General features: G+C 33.2%; 3 protein-coding genes, 1 long non-coding RNA gene and 1 other non-coding gene across 7 annotated transcripts; 3 read left to right on the top strand and 2 right to left on the bottom strand.

Moving 5' to 3' along the window:
- The first annotated feature begins 630 nt into the window (after nt 1-630).
- LOC123199046 (cytochrome P450 78A7) lies at nt 631-2,679 on the top strand. The gene is made up of 2 exons (XM_044613847.1): nt 631-1,760; nt 1,949-2,679. The coding sequence occupies exons 1-2, from the start codon at nt 765-767 to the stop codon at nt 2,558-2,560; spliced, it is 1,608 nt and encodes a 535-aa protein (XP_044469782.1). The 5' UTR covers nt 631-764; the 3' UTR covers nt 2,561-2,679.
- Nucleotides 2,680-8,888: 6,209 nt separating this feature from the next.
- Nucleotides 8,889-8,969, top strand: TRNAL-AAG. Its single transcript has one exon. It is a non-coding gene; the product is annotated as a tRNA-Leu (tRNA).
- A 593-nt stretch (nt 8,970-9,562) lies between these two features.
- On the bottom strand, nt 9,563-11,508 carry LOC123199369. Its single transcript, XR_006498332.1, has 2 exons — nt 11,378-11,508; nt 9,563-11,267 (listed from the first exon to the last, which is right to left on the bottom strand). It is a non-coding gene; the product is annotated as an uncharacterized LOC123199369 (long non-coding RNA).
- LOC123199367 lies at nt 9,727-12,011 on the top strand. 2 transcript variants are annotated; one of them, XM_044614339.1, is made up of 10 exons: nt 9,727-9,997; nt 10,107-10,202; nt 10,390-10,464; nt 10,562-10,630; nt 10,759-10,835; nt 10,920-11,008; nt 11,101-11,230; nt 11,412-11,502; nt 11,590-11,655; nt 11,734-12,011. In XM_044614339.1, the coding sequence occupies exons 1-10, from the start codon at nt 9,839-9,841 to the stop codon at nt 11,851-11,853; spliced, it is 972 nt and encodes a 323-aa protein (XP_044470274.1). In that variant the 5' UTR covers nt 9,727-9,838; the 3' UTR covers nt 11,854-12,011. The 2 variants fall into 2 exon arrangements, with proteins under 2 accessions (XP_044470274.1, XP_044470275.1); XM_044614340.1 differs by having other exon boundaries at nt 9,970-9,997; nt 10,107-10,222.
- A 199-nt stretch (nt 12,012-12,210) lies between these two features.
- On the bottom strand, nt 12,211-17,422 carry LOC123199366 (4-alpha-glucanotransferase, chloroplastic/amyloplastic). Of its 2 annotated transcripts, none has more exons than XM_044614338.1 (16): nt 16,849-17,422; nt 16,637-16,699; nt 16,451-16,488; nt 16,296-16,356; nt 15,759-15,837; nt 15,393-15,529; nt 15,128-15,286; nt 14,969-15,045; nt 14,333-14,472; nt 14,217-14,248; nt 14,058-14,132; nt 13,800-13,872; nt 13,590-13,678; nt 13,138-13,182; nt 12,892-13,044; nt 12,211-12,502 (listed from the first exon to the last, which is right to left on the bottom strand). In XM_044614338.1, the coding sequence occupies exons 1-16, from the start codon at nt 17,197-17,199 to the stop codon at nt 12,398-12,400; spliced, it is 1,677 nt and encodes a 558-aa protein (XP_044470273.1). In that variant the 5' UTR covers nt 17,200-17,422; the 3' UTR covers nt 12,211-12,397. The 2 variants fall into 2 exon arrangements, with proteins under 2 accessions (XP_044470273.1, XP_044470272.1); XM_044614337.1 differs by having other exon boundaries at nt 16,451-16,539; nt 16,849-17,420.
- Between the last annotated feature and the right edge of the window lie 5,105 nt (nt 17,423-22,527).

Here is a 22,527-nt window from a genome sequence, read left to right on the forward strand (position 1 = left end):
AATAAATTATGAATGTAATTATAAAAATTAATTAAAAATAACAAATATACATATAATTAAAATATTTAAAGTTGATATTCATTTAAAATTCATAACTTTTCGATTTGATAATACGTGTTTACAATGTTATATTTTGTTTAGGAAAATATCCTATATTTTAGGGCAAAATGATAATTCCTTAAAAAATTTTATGGTCAAATTAAGTTTTCGAGAGATTGTTTGGGAGAGTTTATTTACCCGTTGAAAAGAGTTTCATAAAGTTGTAAACTTAATGTCTATATAATTTAAAACAAATTATTCATTCTGAGATTATTTAAAGTGTTTGAAATTTTAAAGATATCCTTGTTATATTTTAAAATTTTGGCTTGATTTATTCTTGTATATCAAAATTCAAAACACTATTCGACAAAGAAACCCTCTATGACACTGGCTAAAAATTGGGTGTATTTTGCTTTTTATGAAACAGTTGGATGTGTTTGAAAATTTACCAAACATAAAGGGGGTTCTTTAGCCGACCCTCTCATATTCAATGTCTCTTCCTTTCCAATGCCCTTTTAGCTCTCGATTCATAACGCCATCCTATTCTCCCGTATCTCTTTTTTTCATGCAAAAACCGCCATTGCATTTGCCTTTCCCTTCTCTCTCTCCACGGAAATCTTCCCTCCAACTATTCATTTTCATTCACTTTCTCCCCTATAAATTGCCCCCCATCTCTTTCACTTCTTCACACACCATCTCTTTTGCCTTCTCTTGTAATCTCTCCAATGGAGTCCTCCTCTGCTCATTACAGCGCTCAGAAAACTCCCTGGCTCTTGAGCTTCTTCACTTTCCCGGCCGTCGCCAATCTTTTTGATTCCCATGTGTTATTTCCTCTGTTTCTCGCTTTTCTCTCCGTTGCCCTGCTTACGTGGGCATTTGCCCCTGCTGGCATCGCCTGGAAAAATGGGAGAAACTCTCAAGGTCGAGTCGCCATTCCTGGACTCAAAGGTGTTCCCTTTTTCGGAAGCTTGTTTTCTTTGAGTCTCGGCTTGCCTCACCGTTATTTGGCTTCGATGGCGAAACGACGTCGTAGCACTGAACTTATGGCGTTCAGTCTTGGCGAGACTCCTGTTGTTGTTTCTTCTCATCCCGTTATTTCTCGTGAGATTTTAACTTCTCCTCACTTCGCTGACCGTCCGGTGAAACAATCAGCTCGTAGCCTCATGTTCAGCCGCGCCATCGGGTTTGCCCCTAACGGCGCTTACTGGCGGCTTCTGAGAAGAATTGCTTCTTCTCATCTTTTCTCTCCCCGCCGCATTTCCGCCCACGAGGCAGGCCGTCAAAACGACTGTGACGTCATGCTTCGAAACATTGCCAATGAACAGAAGCAAAGCGGTTGCGTTTCTTTACGCAAACACCTCCAGTTCGCCGCTTTGAACAATGTCATGGGCAGCGTTTTTGGGAAAAGATACGATTTAGAACGTGACGGAAATGAGTTCGAACAGCTTCGAGAAATGGTGAGAGAAGGGTTCGACCTCTTGGGCTCTTTCAACTGGTCTGATTATCTTCCATGGATCAGCTTCTTTTACGACCCTTCTCGAATCGTTGAACGTTGCTCCAAACTCGTCCCCCGAGTTCAACAATTCGTTAAAAAGATAATTGATGAACACCGACATAATGAGTTGAAGAAAACTTCCGATAATGGAGATTTCGTCGACGTTCTGCTCTCTTTAGACGGCGATGAGAAGCTCCAAGAAGATGACATGATCGCCGTCTTATGGGTACATTATATAGTATTATATAATTTTAATCTTATGAAATAAGGAAAATTATATACAACTAATCAGAATTATAGTGAATCAAAACTAAAATCAGATCAAATAAAAAAAAAATATATTTTTTAAAAGAATTGAAATAATTGAATTGAGTTGATTTCGAATTGATTTTTTTGTTTGGTTTCTTCTTATAGGAGATGATCTTTAGAGGAACTGACACTACGGCTTTGTTGACTGAGTGGGTTATGGCCGAGTTGGTTATCAACTCGGACGTTCAAGCCAAGCTTCAGGATGAACTCAACACCCTGGTAGGCGATCGTTCCATTACGGATGCTGACGTAGCAAGATTACCTTACTTGCAGGCGGTGGTGAAGGAAGCTTTACGGGTCCACCCACCAGGCCCACTTCTCTCTTGGGCAAGGCTGTCCACATCAGATGTCCAGCTCAGCAACGGCATGCTGATTCCTGCCAACACAACTGCCATGGTGAACATGTGGGCCATCACTCACGATGCTGATGTGTGGGATGACCCACATGTGTTCAAGCCAGAGAGGTTCCTGCAATCTGACGTGGACTTCCGAGGTGGTGACTTGAGGCTGGCGCCGTTTGGGGCAGGCCGTAGGGTTTGCCCAGGCAAGAACCTGGGGCTGGCCATGGTGACCCTCTGGGTGGCGAAACTGGTTAGCCGTTTCAAGTGGGTTCAAGCCACCGCTAACCCTGTTGACCTAACCGAGGTGCTGAAGCTGTCGTGTGAGATGAAGAATCCTTTGTGTGCTGTGGCTGAGGAAAAGAAGATTAGGGTTTAGTTTTTGCTACAATTTCTTGTATATTATAGTTCCAATATTTCAAGCTTAATATATATTAATCAATCATTATAATTATGTAATCCATATTAAGCTTGGTTAATGAAGTAATTTGACATTAATTTTTTGTGGTTGCCTTTTAATGTTAATTATAATTATGATAATCCTTATTAACAAGATTTATTTGACATATATTATAATATTAATTTGATTTGGGTGATCATTAAACAATTTATAATCTCTTTTCAACATGGATTCCAGTAATGCAATGTAGTCGGACTTTCATCTTAAATCAGATAGAGTAGTTTATAGTTTTGTTAGTTTTTAGGGTTTAAAAAAGGTACAGAAAGACATAGAAACTTTTGAATAGAAGTTAAAAAAGAGATATAATTCTAGTTTTTTTAGAAATGGTGAGTTATTTGGTGCAATAGTAGAAGAGGATTACTTCATGGTATGAACACATTTAAACCTATTATATCATCGTTAATATATAAATCTGCTAGATAAGAGGATAGCAAGCTAAAAGCTATGTTTAAGGAAGACATGTATTTCTATTATTATGAAAGTTCATAGATAAAGTAGTTCATCGTTTTGTTAAATTTACCCGGTTTTAAAAGGGTGTGGAAGGATATAAGAACACTTGAATACAATTGGAAAACAAATACAACTCCAGTTTCTTCAAAAATAGTAAGATCTTTGGCGCGATAAAACAACAGGATGCATGACTTCACCAAATGAATCATTAATATTCTCCCAATTTGATTAAACAAACATATCTTAAACCTATTTTAAAATATTTTTAATTTAAAATCAACACCATATAATAATACCCTATATTAACACATAAATTAATACAATATTGTAACCCTAATTTAGTGTCACCAACTTTTTCTCCCAAAGACAAAAGTTATGAAACAAAATAATTTTTTTTTAAGAGTAACGCTATGTGCATATATAATAAGCACAATCTTATATACAAATAATAATATATTTTTAATTCAAAATCACCTAATCACATAGTAACGTGTCACAGTTTGTGTATACAATTGTATTCACTGTTTGTACACATAATTTTATTCTTTTTTTAGATGCAACTCAAAAGATTCGTAACTGAAAGTATGAAAGGGATAATTAGCTAGAAAGGTATGTGCAAAAATGTGGCTGTAATTAATGAAAATGGGTAATTATTTAATCGAATGAATGTTTTGGTTAGAATTTCAACAGTTTTTGTTGCTATTCATTTACTAACAAATATTATCATCCCTTTCTATCTTTATCTTTACAACTCAGAATCATACGTTATATTCTAAAATTTCAATTTCAAATTATATTATTTCTTAATTGTCATCATAAATTCACCTTCAATAAATTTTTATATATTATACATGGTCCTAATGATTTTTATAATAAGACATAATGTGTAACAATTGAGAATATTAATTAATAATGAATAAAATGTAAGGTCTAGTATACTATTTGGAAGTCTATATGCACGGTATTTTCTAGTGTAAATTTGGCAAAGTAACATTAATGGTTACAAATTATCATTCTTAATTAAGCCTCTATGCAATTTTGAAGTTAAAGGACAAGAGACAGGGTTGAATGACTAATTACATAATTAGATATGTTAAGTACTAACACGACGAATCTAGACATTTAATCCTATTTCCGAAATACAAAAACTTGATAGTTGTGTTCTTTGAAAAAGGTAGCCAATGATTATTATCCATAAAGGAACAAGTTGGAGAGGAATAACGATTATGTGATGTTAAGAGACTGGAATAACATATGTTATGCAAATTATATAAATTATGGTTATCAATATCTTATGATATGTAATATGTATCTATGATACTATACATATTATCTATATAAATTGATACATTTTATTAGAGAAAATAATGATATAGAAAGAATATATATCAAAAATTTAAAAATTTTTAGGATGTTTATGATATTTTTAAAAATAATGATATATTAATAAAAATTGTTTATTATTTTATTTGTGAAAAGATGTGTCATATAATGCATAATAAGAAATATTAGGTTTTTTTATACATTATACAATATAGTTAAATTCAGAATCAACTTGAAAATAATGTTTCTTATCGTTAATCAAATAACTAGTTGCTTTTTCAAAATTTTGTTTAGGGTTTTGATAATCTTCTCATATAAACAATTAACATTCTTTTCTTGTGAACAAGAGACAAAATTTAGGGTTTCGTTTTGTGGTTATACTATCCTTGAGTAAGAGACAGAAGTAGACTAAAATATCTATCAACATCTATATTTATATATATAAAAGGCAAGGAGAAGGAGTTCCTGTATGGTAGCCAGTGCCATGCATAGTGATTGCAGCAGAAAGTGAAGAGCTCGTTGATCGAAGAGCAACAAAACCACGTGAAAATAGCAATAATTTGCTGCACCCTTCTTGCATTCGGTCAACTGTTCCGTGCTGTACTCGTTTATCTTCCTGCTAGACAAACAAAAATATGCGTGCACGCACATATATACAGAAAACGCAGAGAAGAGAGATTTAATTTAGCAACTTCTGTTTCTCCCCGTCTTCTTTCTGTACTCACCTGTACTTTGCCTCTTTCAACTCATCAAGTGTTGTGTGTGCTTTAAATTTCACGTTTGTCTTCTACCCTTTGGGAGCTTTTGCAAGATATCTTTTGTCACAGAACGAGGAAAACAAATCTTAAATGCAATCAATTCGATGGTGAAACATCTAAACTTTATTCGTGAGTAGACACATCAATGAACAGTGATACATGAGAATACAATGAGTTATTGAAGAAGAAGAATTTTGATAAAAAATCTTTAACAAACCATCCAACTTGAGTCAAATTGTTAAATTAAAAATTTATTTTGAATTTGATTTATTTGAATAGAACATAAATTTAAATCTGAATTGATTTGTTTTAGAGTATGTGTTCATATTTTTGTATCAACAAAAACCGATAATATTTTATATTATTCTTATATTATATTTTGATTAATAAGAATATTGTAGATATAAATATTCTTATTTGTTTTTTTTATATATATCAATTTATCCTCTCACATGTTCGTAATAGATTTATCAGAGTTTTCTAAAATTCTAATAACTCCGCCCATAACTTATCCTATGCAAGAACAGTGTGACGAAAAACAAGCAAGAAACACATGTCATACTCTCACAATTCTAACAATTGATGGGAAGATGAAGTGTGTGCCAAATTAAGGCGGATGTAAATAAAAAAATGGAAATCTTGTGGTGGAAATGCAAGGTAGCTAGCTAGCTATCTGTTTTCTTATCAATGTTCAGAGGGCTTGTAAATGAAACAAGCATGCAGAAAAGAAAATGGAGGGCATCGCAGAATGTCTGGTCTCACTTGCCGCCATGAAATACGAAGAGTCAGCTCAGTTGAGTGTCCAATATATCTTGTGCAAAAATTTTAGGGTTAGAAATTAAATGGAGCAGACAGAGGGCAGGCCAATTGATCGACATTTGAGATGAAGTGTGTGCCAAGAAATAATGCTAAGTTAATGATTCAGGGATAAATTCAGGTGTAGGATTGGGTAAAGATAGCGGCAGGAATTGTTTTTGTTTTTTGAGATGGACTTCAAGGATCAAATATTTAAGGCACCTCATGCTCTTGTCTCTCAAAGATAATGCTACGACACACAAATAACAAATCGGTTAATTATTTTATTTATATAATATAAATAATAAATAATATTATATATATCCAGTTTTAATTTTTTAAAAAGATATTTAAATAATATATTATTAAATAATTATGTATTATTTTATTTTTAATTTAAAATTACGTAATGACGTAATGATATATTATTTAAACACTTTAAAACTGGATGTACATAATTTTATTGATAGTCAAATCAATCACCACACTGCTTGCATCTATCCTTCGTCAAAATCCCAGATATTAAATGTAATCATATGCTCTATTGATGTGCCATGTGATAAATTCTCTATTTTATATCATGGTTATGAAGCTTAGATTAAGCCAGATGGTTCTAGTAGTTTGATCCAAAATTAAGGATTAGCATTCGGACTACGGTTGAATTAGACAAATTGTGTTGGGTTGCAATTCAAACACCAGTTTAATTTAAAAAAAAAAAAATTTGCAATTTCTCCCAACAGTTGCGAGGCAAACAATCACCACCAAGCCACACAATTCTGTTTGGTTAGTCTTTTTTTTTTAACTCTCGAGTTTCAACAATTGCCAATGGATGTACCATGCTATTAAGTCACAAGTTTGGTTGTTAAAAATATACATGTATTTATGAACAATGCTCATGTTTCGATCCAACCATTCAATCCAGAAAATACCTAGATCCTAGTCAAGAGCCTGGTGCGAGTCTACAAAATATTGTATGGTATCACTCATTTCCTCTATATAAGGCCAAAGGACTTATTCCCACGCAAATTATGTTGTATTTCTAAGTTTTTATCTCTTAACTTTGAAAATTTTTTTTATCTACCCATAAACGATTAAAGTTAACGAAACCTTAATTCTTTAAAATTTTATCTCATTCCCCCCTAAAATTTTAAAAACTAACAATTTTCTCCCCTAAGCAAAATTTTAAAAAATCACATTTTTCTTCAAAGGTTTAGTTTCAATATCTGGTCACTCTCTCTAGTGTCATCGTCGATAATCTCTCTCTCCCAACGGTTTGCCTCAACGAAACCCTAATCCCGCAGAGGTTGTCTAGAAAGATGAATCATCTTCTCAGACAATGAAGACGAGATCAATCATCAATCTTGTCTTTGTCTTTCTCTAGGAAGATGATCGATCTCTTCTTTCCAAATAAAAACAAGATCGATTCTTCCTCTTTTGGGAAGACGATTCGTCTTCTCAAATAACATCACACGACATCAGAGGAGTTTTGATTTTATTGAGGCAAACCGTCGGAGGAAGGGGAATTGTCAGGAGGGAAAGAGTGATTGGATATTAAAACTAAACCCTAAAGGGAAATGTGATTTTTTAAAACTTGGTTTAGGGGGAAAATGTGATTTTTCAAAACTTGGTTTAGGGGAGAAAATGTTAGTTTTTTAAATTTGGGGGGGGAGAAAGATAAAATTTTAGTTTATTTTTAATATTATATATAAAATTATGATTTTGCTCTTAAAATTAATAAATTTAACAGTCCATAAGTAAGTAAATGAGATTTTCAAAGTTAAGAGATGAAAACTTAAGAATACAACATACTTTGGGTGGGAATAAGTCCTTTAGCCTCTATATAAACTAAACCACAACTCCCCACCTACATGAGCTCATGTTCTCGTGAGTCTTCATAAGATTGTTATATAACTCTATAAGGTGGTAAATTTATCCTTCACCTAAATAGTATCCACTAAAAATAATACATATTTATTCTATAATGTTGCGGAAATAGATATTGTCCTCTTTGACCTAAATCCTACACAAATTTGCTTTGGGAGTTCACAAAAGGATCATCCTCCTTAAACTTGCCTTTTATTTACGAAAACAATAAAACTATATGGAAATACTTTTAGTATATAAATATATACACATATAAATATGATATCATATAATTTAATAATTTTAAATGAATGATAAGTAATATTTAATTATATGATGATATATTCATATATACACCAAAAATAGTTACACATAACATTACTCTTATGAAAAATCCAAGTCCTATAACAATAACACAACAAATAATTGAACTAACCAAATTTGATCATTGACAATTGATTTTGCAAAATCACCAAAATAAGATGAATTACTATATTTGCAAAGACGACATGTGTTACATAATAAGGGTGAGAATATGATTAGAGGTGAATACGATCTAAGTCGACTCAAGCTCAAATCATTGTTCGATTCAAATGAATCGAACTTGAATTGAACTTTCAGTTTATCAATCTCAAACTTAACTCTAAATCGACATTTTGTCAATGTCATCGTATTACAACTTGCTTCATTAGTGTTACCATAATAGAGATTGTCGCGTCAATAATTCTTTTTATATTTCATCAATGATTCTTTTTTCTTCTACAATTGTTTTATTTTCTCTAGCAAATTTTATTCTTCTATCACAATGTTACAATTCCAATTTTGAATGAGTTAAGTTTAGCTATCTATTATATATTTGAATAAAACTTAAAATGACCTCTATTCAGGGTATACTTTACTCAATTCGAATTTATCTAGATATCACATTTTAATCTTTTTTATGTCCTCAAATGTATGAAGATCTATGCTATACCTCTGTAGTGTCATGGCTTTTTTTTTTTTTTTGGTCTAATATTAATAAACAATAATTATTGTCCTAAGAATACTGACAGTCGAAAGTTGAGATGGCCGAGTTGGTCTAAGGCGCCAGATTAAGGTTCTGGTCCGAAAGGGCGTGGGTTCAAATCCCACTCTCAACATATGTTCTGTATCTTTTAGTCATTATATTTTGAATTAAGATCATTTAAGCCCATTCGAGAAAAATTCTTTTTAGTCCATATATGTTTCATTTGTTAATTTTTAGTCCATACAATCGTGGATTATTTTAGTACTATAAAATTGATATGTATCAATTTTATCCCAAATTTTGATATTTACCAAACTCCCATTCACAATGGTCGAGTTTTTGAGAATCTAAAATTCTGGTTAACGGTCAAATTCCCCCTATAATGATCATTTCTCTCATAACCCTAACATTTTTCAATCTGATTGGTTATACAAAACCCAGAGCTTCTAAGAATTGACAAAGTTGCCCAAATGTTTTCAACACAAAAGCTAATTGGTTTATTTTGATTAAGTCCACAAGTTTTAAAACAGGACAGTAGGAAATATATTAAAAACTTTAAGTACTATAAGTTTGAAATAGAACAATTTCCCCCCTACAAGATTTGATTAATAGTTAAAATCCCCCTTACAATGATAATGTTGTCTCTTAACCCGAACGTTTTCAATCTCATTGGCTCATTAGAATTGAACTTAAATTTTCTCAAAAGCGACAGTACTCCACCAAAAATTGCCAACAATAAATCTAATTGGTTTATTACCAGTTCGTCCATATATTTTAAAAAGTGACAGTATTCACCCAAGTGCTATCAACGCTTGGTCAAGCCCGAGTGATGTGTTACAATCTCAGTCTCACAAGTCGAATAACTAACAACTGATCCTGAAGCGCCAAACCCAACTACCTTATCTCTTCTTCCTCTTGGCCACAAACAAAATCTTTTCCCTCTAAGAGCAAGCTCAAACCCAAAAAATATAAAACAAACAAAATAAAATTATTATTTTCACCATGAACTTGATTCTTCATCTCTCAAAGCCTGCTACATTGACTGCATTTCACCATCAATATAAATATAAAAACTCCTTCAAGCTCCCACAAATCAAATCTTCTTCCTCTTCTGCTGCACCTGGTGTTGATCTCAACACCCTGCAATCCGCTGTTGACAAGGTATGTAGTTTCTTCTCCCAACGTTTTCAAATAGTTATCTAACAGGGTATTAGAGCAAAAGGTGTGAATCTGAGTTTCTGGCGCACTGTGTATTTCTGTTGTGTTGCAGAAAGACAGTAATGCAGTTAAGGAGGCGCTTGATCAGCTGAGTGAAGAGGGATGGGCCAAGAAATGGAGTTCTCAGCCGTATGTCTCACGCCGTACGGTCAGTCTCAATTAGAAAGAGTATGAAGTTCTGGGAAACTGCCCTTGAAACTTTAGCAATCTCTGGAAACCTTTTGCATACATGTACATCAATAATATTTGCTCACCAATGCTTTTAATATATCATAGTTCTGTGTCAAGATGCTCGAAACATAGGTTGTTTGATGCTTGAATTTATCATGAACCAGACATCTCTCCGCGAGCTGACATCTCTCGGAATAAAAAATGCAGAGAACCTCGCAATCCCTAGCATCAGAAATGATGTAAGTACACTAATGTGACAGCTTCTTGTTTTGATCAAAATTTAATGCTTAACTATCAGAGGGCTGTTCATATGTTTGATCGCTTTCTGTGATGCAGGCAGCTTTTCTCTTCACGGTGGTGGGAACAACAGGATTTCTGGGTCTTCTTGCTGGCCAACTTCCCGGGGTAACTTTCATTTCTCTCTTCTTCAGAAGACCTGAGAATTCCCTCAACCATGTCACAGTTACTAAAGTAACAGATATTAGAAATTTGTGACAATTTCTGGTCTTCATCCACCTGTATTGTCTGTGTAGGACTGGGGGTTCTTTGTACCATACTTGATCGGAAGCATTTCTTTGATAGTCTTGGCTGTGGGAAGCATTTCACCAGGGTAACATTTTGAAGTTTGCTTTTTATCATAGAGTCTTGTATTTGAAGTTCAAATATCAGAAAGTTCACTTGATTTGCTGAGCAGGCTTCTTCAAGCTGCAATTCAAGGGTTTTCATCGTTTTTTCCAGATTATCAGGAGAGGGTAGCCAGACATGAGGCGGCACATTTCTTAAGTACTCTCATTATCTGCAACAATGCATCGAAACATGATGACCTGAGTCATTTGGTTGCTTTCTTACTATATGATATTCTCTTTCAATTGCAGCTGCCTATTTGCTTGGTCTTCCTATTCTGGGTTATTCTCTGGATATCGGGAAGGAGAATGTCAATCTTATCGATGAAAGGCTAGAGAAACTTATATACAGTGGCCAGCTTGATGCGAAGGAACTTGATAGGTACCCATTTGATAGCTTTTGCAACTTTCATACTATCCTGAAAAATGGTATTTGAACTATGAATTTGTTTTTTTCATACCCCAACCAATCTGAGAAACTTTTGAGTTTTCCAGCCTACTCTACTTAATGTTAGTGTTCGATCCTTACCTAATAAATGTCGAGCTGTTGTAACTTTTCCCAGGTTGGCAGTTGTAGCAATGGCTGGGCTTGCTGCAGAAGGTCTGCAATATGACAAAGTTGTCGGTCAATCTGCCGATCTTTTCACTCTTCAGGTTCACAACACCTAAGATCAAGCTTTTCTATCAGATATAATTTGGTATCCCTCCACAAACAAATTGAATTTTTTATATTTCTATCAGAGATTTATCAATAGAAGCAATCCAAAGCTTCGCAAAGACCAGCAACAGAATCTTACCAGATGGGCGGTAAGTTCCAGTTCCTCAAAACTGAAGGCTCTGCAAACTTGACATATGCTAATGATAGGATGCTCATAATTTATGCAGGTCTTGTTTGCTGGATCACTCATAAAAAATAACAAGGCAATTCATGAAGCTCTAATGGAAGCAATGACAAAGAAAGCAGGTGTAGTAGAGTGCATTGAAACAATTGAGAATGCTGCATAGTTTCAATTAAATTGCCTATTGTTCTTCAAAAAATTTGATAACTTAAAATGTTATACCGATTGTCCAACCAGGCCACAATGAATTAATTATATGTAAACAATGAGTTTCATAAGGCTATATTGGCTGCCTTGATCACAAATACAATTCAAATTACAGTATCTGGATTAAAGAGATATTACAGATACCGTGATATCTTTGATAAGACTATCATTAAAAACTCTTATCTTCAAAAAAACTAAGTCCTAATACTCTTTTTACTATGACTAAATACATGAGCTTCATGCCCTTTCAGCTATATTTGAAAGCAAATGACAAATGATTAACAGAGAAAAACCTATGTATGAACAAACAATCAGATTTCAAGATTAATAAATGAGAAGAACCTTTATTGACATAAAATATTAGTACAAAATCTTGCATCAACTGAGGCAAGCGCTTATTCAATGAACTGTAAAACTATTGTACAAAAGTTCTCTCATACAACTGACATAGCTGAACAACAATCAATTTAGTAGCCGCTTCGAAAGTTCACAGGGTTCTTACTTTACAGCCGCCCATACATTGAAAGCATATCTCTTAGTTTCTTAGCCTGCGTCTCCAAGCTATCAAAAGTCATAGAATTTGGAATCCTCCAGCCCCAGTTTCCAAACTGTATCATACAAAAGAGGCAGAGCATCAAATTTCAGTTACACATGTCCAGAGGAAATGAATACTTTTAGAGATTAGTCAAGCACTCAAACTATATCCTCTAGAAGCCCTTCTCCATTATAAGCATTGTTTTTCCTTAAAATTTTTAATTTACATTCTTGGATAAGCAAAAATATAGTATATCTGCATAAGGCTAAAAGAAAGACTTGGGTCTATCTATCTGGGTTGAACGAAACAATTATACCATGCCTAAATTTTTAATTGGACCAAGAAAATTTCAAGTGGATTTATTCTCTAAATCTAATCAAAACAGATCTGGATGGATATAAGCAATTTTTGTTGTTTGGCACAATGGAGCATCATCTTGTTTCATCCATGGATATCTTTTACCTGAGTTGCTGGAATGTTCATCCGTGCAGAATTCCCAAGCCCAAGTATATCTTGCATGGGTACGACTGCAGTTTGGGCCACAGAAGATACAGCAGCCTGGATAAGTGCCCAGGGTATGTCATCTTCTTCAGTTAAAGAAAGATACCTAAGTACCTGCACCAGCAAGTGCATCGTAATAAACTACAAGCAGAGAATTCACATATTTATTAAAGAGCTAAAATATTGAAAAGAAAAGATGCCACTTACATTGTTTTTCTCTTCATGCTTCAGATTGTCCCACCAACCTTGGATCTATGATAAAACAAGATAATTATTACTAGTCCACGTTTCATAATCCAAAAAGAGGTCAAATTCAGATGGACAATACAAACCGCTACTCCTATCTAATAATCTAAAAATATGATCAGTCACCTACATTCAAATGACCAGAATTAGGCCATAGACTATCATGGGATAAAGGTCTCATTGGTCACTCAAAGATATCAACCGGTCAAAAGCTAATGATCCATTCCAGTTGATATTTTATTTAACTCTTCCCTTGGCTGAGAAAACGGGAAACAAGGCTGGATTCGATCCAAGCTATTCGAGCTCAGATTGAACAAGCCGAGTTTGAGCCAATTCAAACATTCAAGTTTGAGCTCAACTCAGATCGAGCAAGTTAAAGAAGTGTAAGATGCTTATGGAATAAAGATCTTTACTGTGTCATTATCATGAGTTCCAGTGTACACAACTTGATTGCGCTCATGATTGTGAGGCAAATGAGGGTTTTCAGAATCACTTCCAAATCCTGGACAAGTGAAAAAAAAAAAAAACAGAAATACAAAATCAAACCAAGAAAACTTCAAATAATCATTTAAAATGATAAAATGAAGGGACAGTTATACACTTGTTTAACAAGTAACTATTACCAAACTGAAGAACAGCCATTCCAGGTGCCCCAATAGATTTCCTAAGCTGAACTACATCTTCAGTGATAACTCCCTGTCACATGCCAATGAGAACAGATCAGCAGAAGGCAATCCATGAATAGACAAACGTATCAAGTAATTACCAAATCACTGATATTACAGGGTTTAGTAGTTGCAAGCAAGTGATATGAATCCAAAAAAGGAAACACCTATAGTGATAAAAAAAGAGAAACAACACATGAATCCTATAAAACATACCAAATCTTCTGCTATTATGTTGATATTTGCAACAGCTCTGGAGATGGCATCAAACAACAATTTTCCAGGTCCAACCTACTGTCATCAAATCAGTATCTAAGAATGATAATTCTTTTTTTTTTTAAACATTATATCTTGATATGATTTACAGAACCTAACCTTCCATCTTCCAACCATTGCAACCTTTGATTCTGCGCAATTGTGTAATATATTAGTTTATACAGTATGTCAGTGCAACAAATATCAAGTTATCACTCAAATGAATATCATCTCACCAGCTGGAACAGCCCAAAAGCCAGCAAATCCTCTAAAGTGGTCAATTCTGAATTCATCATACAGATCCTGTGCACGTTGTAAGCGGCGAATCCACCATGAAAATCCATCTTTCTCCATGGAGTTCCAATCATACAGAGGGCTTTCAAGTCAAACAAGAAGTTAATAGGTAAGCTAGTTAATATTGTATGCGTAATACTACAAAAAGAGCATTACGTATGTACAACAACAGAGCAAATATGTACTAATTTTAGACAGAACATGATTTGGAACCTAAATTGTTGAGATCAATCCGGTGTTGTTGGCCACTGATTTTGGGTGTATATTGTGGTCAAAGCAAGTGTTGTAGCTAATATCACAAGAGTATGCAATCACTTTTCTGAAGCAATCCCTTGAATGCTTAATGGGGTTATTGTACAATAATTACCAAAATAGAATTACAAAATGAGTATGAAAGAAAATTCAAAACAGATAAACAACAAGAACTAGAGATGCAAAATTATATTTCGATTTCTTATCTTCCAGGTATTAAATAAACAAATGAGAATTAATTATAAATAATATGACCAATAGATTTTTGTGGCATAATTTGAATGCTCAAATGAGGTTGCTAGGTACTACAATATATGTATACGAACCTGTCCCAGAGCTGACCAGTTTCACTGAAGGCATCAGGAGGAACACCACTGACTAGAAGAGGAAAACCACTCCTGTTCTGCCAAATAAATATCAAAATTAGTGACAGCCACCAACATGTCACAATCGACATCTCTGGCTATAGATTTTGAAAGACTCACCAGCAAAAAATGCTTTTTATTTGCCCAAACATCAGCACTATGATAACCTACGTAAATGGGCATGTCTCCCATTATACTAATGCCCTTAGTTTGTGCATAGTTACGAACTTTTTGCCATTGCCTTTGAAATAAGAACTGTTGAGCAATGAATACATCAATCTATACAAGTGACAGGACAAATAACAATCATTAGGCCATCTAGCATCTTAGATGTTGAGAGTAATGACAAGCCATTAAATAAGACTATGAGTCATGTAGTTCTTACAAAATCCTTTTTACTTTGGTAAATTTCTTCCAGGGCAGCAAGATGGCGATTTTTCAAGGGTTCAGGCCAAAAATACCAGCTGAATGTATTTAGAGTATCATCAATAGCAGCAAAATATGCTGCATCTTCAAGCCAGCCTACGAAAGTGGGAGAAATACTCAATTCCATGAGAAACACCTCCACAGAGTGAAATCCAACAAAAGTATAATCCAAAGATAATTGTAACTACATCCACTTTTTGCACTTAAAAAACAATTTAATTTGATGGCTAAAGAATTGAAGTCCAACTACATGAATTATTGAGAAATCCATTCTCCTCCCACTGACATAATACAGATAATACATGGAGTATTTGATTTTTCTCACTTGCTATCTTCTGGTCTCTGCGGAAATCTTCAAGCTGTCTTTTAAGTTCACCATCACTTTGGATCAGCCTCTTCGCAGCCTAAAAAGGGACTACCATCAGATAAAATTTGGTGTAAAAAACAGATACAGTTAATCAAGGGACACATGCAAGCTTCTTATTCCTTTCTTGAACATTTTTTTCTTCATCATGGAAGACATACATTTATCTGATATACAGACAGGTCAGGGAAAAAATCTTGAAATCCAAGTAGCAGTTTGGGAGCTAGAACTTGTAGAAGTGAAATTCGCAGATATATTACAACCCTCAATCCATTTTATTATAGATTCTCTAAGGACCTTCAACCATAACTGATTTCAGATATCCAAGTTACAAAAATATTTTCATTCTGATTCTGTTTCTGTCTAGCCATTGCATCACCAACAGCAAAGCAACTATTCTTTCAATACATTGGACTGAGTGAAGCAAAAGATATATATATATATTTTTGATGAAATAAAGGTAATCACTGGAAACAATAATATCTCTAGAATGTTTACCTTAGCGATTAAAGGATCTTTCAAGTCAGCAACGGCTGAAAAGTTCACACGCTCGGCATCACTGCACCAAGGATGGTAATATAAGCAAGCAAATAAAACAAAAAATACAAAAATGGTTTGACATCATCATTGATTTAACTATCAGAAGTCCTCACATTGGCTGTGGGAGCTCATCCTTTTCCAACAAACCGTCCTTAACGAGCTCATCAAGGGAAATCAACAAAGTGTTACCACAATTTGCATCCTAAAAGCAGTCATCAGGGACAGATTGTCCACAGTAACAATACAACAGAAGTAAGATAAACAGAAATTCATTATAATTAATTTAATAAAATTATCACCTGGCCAGAGTAAGGTGATCCTTCTTCATTGGCTTTCCTTCCCGGAGGAACAAGCGGCAAAACCTGTAGGAATGCCACATCAGCACTTCACATTCAATTCGACTGGCATGAAATGGGAGCGTTTTGAGAAAATGCTAATGCTATCAATAGCTTCTTAACATTCAAATTCAAAAACTTTATCCAAAAAAAAAGACAAAACGGAGCGTTTTAACCTGCCAAACGGAGCAACCGGAGAAATGAAGCCAGTCGAGAAACTCAAACGCATGGTCACCGAGATCTCCGATACCGTAGGGGCCACGGAACGACGTCGGATGGAGTAAAACACCGGCTCGTCTCCGATACTTAGGGTCCGGCTTCGGAACCCAGCCGCCGTAGTCGTCAGGCAAGTCTTCACCGACGGAAGGCATAGACAAAAGGGCGCCGCTTCGAGATTGCGCGAGGGAGATCAACGGCGCTGCTGTCTGTTCCCGTGAGGGAAGGCGCGTGGACGCTAAATGAAGCGCGGTAGGCTTAGTGGAGAGAGAGGAAGGCGGAATTGAGAAGGCGGAGAAGGAAACAGCCATGAACGAGAGAAAAAGAGGTTTGAAGCTTTGAAAAGGCCAGAGCTTGAAGACGATAATTCTGAAAGTTGAGTGAGCGAGAGGTGTTACTTACAGTTAAACGAACTTCGAAGGCTCGTGAATGAACGAGATAACGTCACTGTGATCCGCAATAGGGGGGTACTTTACTTTCGGATTTGTCGGTGACATCCCTAAATTGCTGGGGTGCTCAAAAAAGTTCTAAGGTTTGGAGGGTTTTTTAACGATAACCAAAATGATTGTGATAGGCAATGTTTTTAAAATCGGGTGATAATCAAATCGAGTGTTTTATTAATTTATAATTTAATTAGAAATTAGATAATTATTTATTATTAAATTATAATAAATATTTATAAATAATATCATATTAATTAATAGATTTTGTTTAAAATTTTATAGAAAAACAAAATAAATTAGGGTTTTCAGTCTTATAGTAATTAGAACATATCATTTTTAAAAAATGATAATTATTTACTTAATTTCAATGAAATAGTTAAATAAAAAAATATCGTTATCTCATAATACGAAAAAAAAAATATAATTTTGTAAGTTATTGTTTATAAAAGACATTTCAATAGATATGAGTTACTTTTTTTCTTTTTTTTTTATTTTATTTTTGAACTTATATTTTTTTTAAAGATATTTAAAAATTCATTTAGTCTAATCTAAAATAATCAAATTATTCAAAAATATTTAAATTTTCTAAAAATACCCTAAATTTTGATTAAACTCAATTCTATCGATTTTGATAAATTCATTTGATTTACTGATTTTGATTGGGGTTGACTAAATCAACAAATAAACTATTTTTTAATCTTGTCTAGTTTTTAAAACAATGTGTGATGGTTTAGCTCTTCTAAACACCCCCTCTAGTTTGGAATTGGAAGTTGACCTCATTGATTTTCCAAAGTATATGCATCATTGTATTGTTACATAGATGATAGGATGGATTCGAGCTAAGTGAGGCCAAATTAAAGTTAGTTTGAACTTAAGTTAAATCCATATTAGTAATCTTGATTTAAGGTTTGAATTGATTCAAATAGTAAATAGTAATGTTAAAAAGACAAGTTGTTAAAGAGGAAGAAGATTATGACTTGTTGAAAAAGAAGAAGATCACCAAGGAAGAAGTGGGAGAAGAAGAACAATCTTTAACAATTCCTCAAACTTGAATTGAGATAAAACTTTTATTTAAATTTAATTCATTTAAGATAAATATGAATCTAAACTCGGGTTATTAATATGATAAATTAACTTTACTTAAAATTATATCTTAATGACATTAGAATTTATTATTGTAAATGATATGAATAGGTTAGATTCAAATCAAGTTCGTTTGAATTTGAATTCGGTTTGAATGAGCCCAAAATGAACCAAACCTATATAAGCTTAGTCGAGTTAGAGCTCAAGCTACTTGCTAAATTTTTTGATTAAAAATTTTGATATAAAACGATATCGTTTTGATCAATATGTGTTAAAATGATGTCATTTTGATTAATATGTATTAAAACGATATCGCATTAATAACAAAATAGTTAAAAACTCGAACTTAAAATGAGTTGAGCTCAAGCTTGACTTTCACGAGTTTGAGTTCAAACTCGAGCTCTGGTATATACAAACCAAGCCAAATCCAACCTAGATATGAATATAAATTGTTCGAAATAAAAATTATATGCGTATTATTTGATTTTTTTTTAGTATATAAATTATTGATATGGATTTATTACAAGTAACGACCAGATCATTAATTATTTCTTTTTTGGCAAACTCAAAGGGCCGTCGGTACTTCAATTTCACTCAAACGTTTCTATTTTTTGGGCATTGACTTTGAACATACCCTAATTTGTTCAAATTTTATAGATCTGGATCCGGTACTGAAAAGTCCTCACTTGCCCAGTGATATAATTGAGGTTTCCTATGAGTATAAATTTATTCAAATTAATTTAAGATATGGTTAAAGAAATATATTAGTGCTTTATTTAGAAGCAAAGAATTTCATAGAACACGTGCCCATATTTTTGGGTTTTAATCTTCTTGCCAGTTTAAAAAAGATATTGACAGTGGGTCGTGTTAAGTTAAATTCAAGGCCAAAGGACTATTTCTCACCTAAAGATTGCTATTTTTTTAAGTATCTTTCTTTTAACTTTGAAAATTTCAAATACCTACTTATGAATAGTTAAATTTAACGGTAATAAGAGTAAAATCGTTATTTTTTCTATAATATTAAAAATAAACTAAAATCTAATCTTTTTATCCTCCCTTAAACTTTGAAAACTAAAAGTTTTTCCCGATCGAAGTTTTAAAAAATGATAGTTTTTCCCTAGGGTTTGGTTTCTAAATCTTCGATATTAAATCCAACAACATTGTCGATCGTCTATCCCTCCCGAAACTTCATCTCCCTCAGACAGTCTCTCTCCATCCATTTGGATATCCGTTTGGTGCCAATCTTCTTCTGAAAGAGTGATGAAGCTTTTCTTCTCTCGTCGTCTTTCAAGCTTTATTCGATGCTCATCAGGTGTCTAGATGGGTGGAGAGAGACTGTCGAAAAGAGAGAAAGTTTCGAAAGAGATAAACGACTAGCAACGACGTCAGATTTGACATCAGAGATCTGAAAATTAAATCATAGAAGAAAATTATTATTTTTTAAAACTTATAATAAGAGAAAACTTTTAGTTTTTAAAGTTTAAAGTAAAAAAATAAATAAAATTTTAAGAATTTAAAATTTTATTAAATTTAATTATTTATAGATGGGTATTTAAGATTTTTAAAATTAAAAGGTGGTTCTTTAAAAAACGGTAATCTTGGCTGGGAAATAGTCCCTAGGCCTAAATTCAATACAATCTATCATGCCCATAAGTTATGTGATGCTTAAGTATGCCAATTGACAGACCGACCTACAAGCATGGCGAGACCCTTGGGGCATGCCTTTATAGGCTTTTGCCGGTTTGTCATCATTTTAATTATTATAATTTTTTATTATTTTTATTAGGCTGTATCATATCTACTTATGGGTATACTCCAAAGCCCTTGCCACGACCTGCAATTTTATGGGTCGTGTCAAAAAATGGGGCATGAGTTGTGTCGTGGGGTGGGACCCCACGACACTTTTGAGAGATTGAATCGATAACGATGGCGAGACTGATTGACACCTGGCAAATTAGGGACCTTGACGTTGTGAACAAAAGTATTAGTGGTAATTGATGTTGGTTTTAATAAAACGAAAGTGATGACGGGACAAAAATGAATTAAATGTCTACAAATAGGTTAAAATAATATTATTTTATTAATTTTGATTTAATTACAATATTAGGTTAATCTTACTCTTAGTTTAGTTTAATAGTGTAATCAAACTCAAATTATATTAGAATTTAATTTTTTTAATATATAATAAAATATAGAGATGATATATCATCTTAAAATTGAATAATTTTTAATTAAAAATAAAATAATATCTAATTATATAATGATACGTCATATTTATATTAAATTATGCATATAATATTACTTTTTTAATAAACCATATTGGGTATTTTTATCCATCAATTTTCTCCTCTAACCTTCCCATCACCTTCACATTTACGACTTGCAAATCAGTATCATCTCATGGCACTCTAATTTGTTCAAATTTTATAGATCTGGATCGGAGAATGAAAAGTCCTCACTTGCCCAGTGTGATATATATTATATATATATATATATATATATATTTTTATTTAATCAAATTGATTGAAAATATGGTTAAAGAAGACCAAAGGACTATTTTCCATCCAAAGTATGTTTTTTTTTTCAAATTTTCTCTCGTTAACGTTGAAAATCTTATTTACCCACCTATAAACAGTTAAAATTAACTGAGTCTATTACTTATATTATTTTTCTCCTAAACCTAAAAAGTAATAATTTTCTCCTAATCCAAGTTTTTAAAAATTATATTTTTCTTCTAGGGTTTTTAAACTTTCAAATTCAATTTTTTTGACGATAATGGATGATATCTAAGCACTTACTCTCTCTCTTCGACGACCCTCCTTCTGACCATACATCTTTCGATATCATGTGGTGTCATCGTCATCGATAAAGACAACTCATCTTTCTCTCTGACAAAGACAATCGTCTTTGTTCAGAGACAAGACATCGAGGAGGGGGAGACATTGCACAATTGGAAAGAGGAGATGTCAAGGAGGAAGAAACGTCATCTGAAGATCATTGATCGTTGTTGAAAAATTCAATCCGAAAGTTTGGAAACCCTAGAGGGAAAATGTTGTTTTTGAAAACTTGGGTTAAAATAAATTATTAGTTTTTATGGTTTAGGAGAAAAAATAAAATCAAATTTAAATTTATTTTTAATATTAAAGATAAAATAATGATTTTATCTTTGAAACTGTTTTTTTTAATAGCCTATAGATAGATAAATAAGATTTTTAAAGTTAATGACGGAAATTTGAAAAAAAATGCATACTTTGAATGGAAAATAGTCCTTCGGCCGTTAAAGAAATATACTAGTGCTTTATTTAGAAGCAAAGAATTTTGTATAACATGTGCTTTTTTTGTTTTTTAAGGTTTTAATCTTCTTGTTAGTGGAAGATAGATATGAGAGTGGATCGTGTCAAGTCAAATTTGACACAATTTACCGTATCCACAAGTTATGTGGTATCAAACTATGTTCATTGATGGACGGACCTACAAGCATGGCAAGGCCCTTGGGTCATGCCTTTGTAGATTTTAGTTGGTTTGTCACCGTTTTAATTATTACAATTTTTTATAATTTTTATCAAGTTGTGCCACGTCAACTTGTGGGCTATACTCCAAGGCCCTTGGCACGATCTGCAATTTTACAGATTGTGCCAAAAAATGGAGCATGAGCTATGTCACAGGGCAACCCCACCCTCTGCTTGACATGTCTAATTGAAGAATATACATTGTCAATTGGCATTATGAAAGGTTGAATCGATGGCGATGACAAGACCAATTGACACTTGGCAAGATTAAGAACGTTGATGTTGTCAACAAAAGTATCAGTGATAATTGATGTTGGTTGCTTTCAATATAATAAGAGTGATGATGGGACAAAAATGAATGAGATGTTTCGAATAGAGTAAAGCAATATCCTTTTACTTAAAACAATATTGTTTTTATTGTGTTTGATTTAGTTATAATATTGAGTAAATTTTAGTTTAAGTTTGGTTTGATATTATAGTCAAACTCAAGTTAAACTAAAATTTTATTCCTCTCGAAGCAAGTCAAACTTAAATTGATTTAAAAAAAATTTGACAAATTTGAGCTTAGATTTTCAATTGATTTAAACTCGAATTCGGTTTGACA

The sequence above is a fragment of the Mangifera indica genome, chromosome 16, assembly GCF_011075055.1.
Source record: "Mangifera indica cultivar Alphonso chromosome 16, CATAS_Mindica_2.1, whole genome shotgun sequence".
NCBI lineage: Eukaryota > Viridiplantae > Streptophyta > Magnoliopsida > Sapindales > Anacardiaceae > Mangifera > Mangifera indica.

What these genes read in the sequence shown, in the direction of transcription:
- LOC123199046 (XM_044613847.1), top strand. Translation starts at nt 765, where the DNA reads ATGGAGTCCTCCTCTGCTCATTACAGCGCTCAGAAAACTCCCTGGCTC. An exon ending in ACATGATCGCCGTCTTATGG is followed by an intron (nt 1,761 to 1,948) that starts GTACATTATATA and finishes TTCTTCTTATAG; the next exon opens with GAGATGATCTTTAGAGGAAC.
- LOC123199367 (XM_044614339.1), top strand. Translation starts at nt 9,839, where the DNA reads ATGAACTTGATTCTTCATCTCTCAAAGCCTGCTACATTGACTGCATTT. An exon ending in GTGGGAAGCATTTCACCAGG is followed by an intron (nt 10,836 to 10,919) that starts GTAACATTTTGA and finishes TTTGCTGAGCAG; the next exon opens with GCTTCTTCAAGCTGCAATTC. An exon ending in CCGATCTTTTCACTCTTCAG is followed by an intron (nt 11,503 to 11,589) that starts GTTCACAACACC and finishes TATTTCTATCAG; the next exon opens with AGATTTATCAATAGAAGCAA.
- LOC123199366 (XM_044614337.1), bottom strand. Translation starts at nt 17,199, where the DNA reads ATGGCTGTTTCCTTCTCCGCCTTCTCAATTCCGCCTTCCTCTCTCTCC. An exon ending in ACCAAAGTAAAAAGGATTTT is followed by an intron (nt 15,287 to 15,392) that starts GTAAGAACTACA and finishes TCACTTGTATAG; the next exon opens with ATTGATGTATTCATTGCTCA. An exon ending in GAACTCATGATAATGACACA is followed by an intron (nt 13,183 to 13,589) that starts GTAAAGATCTTT and finishes GTTTTATCATAG; the next exon opens with ATCCAAGGTTGGTGGGACAA.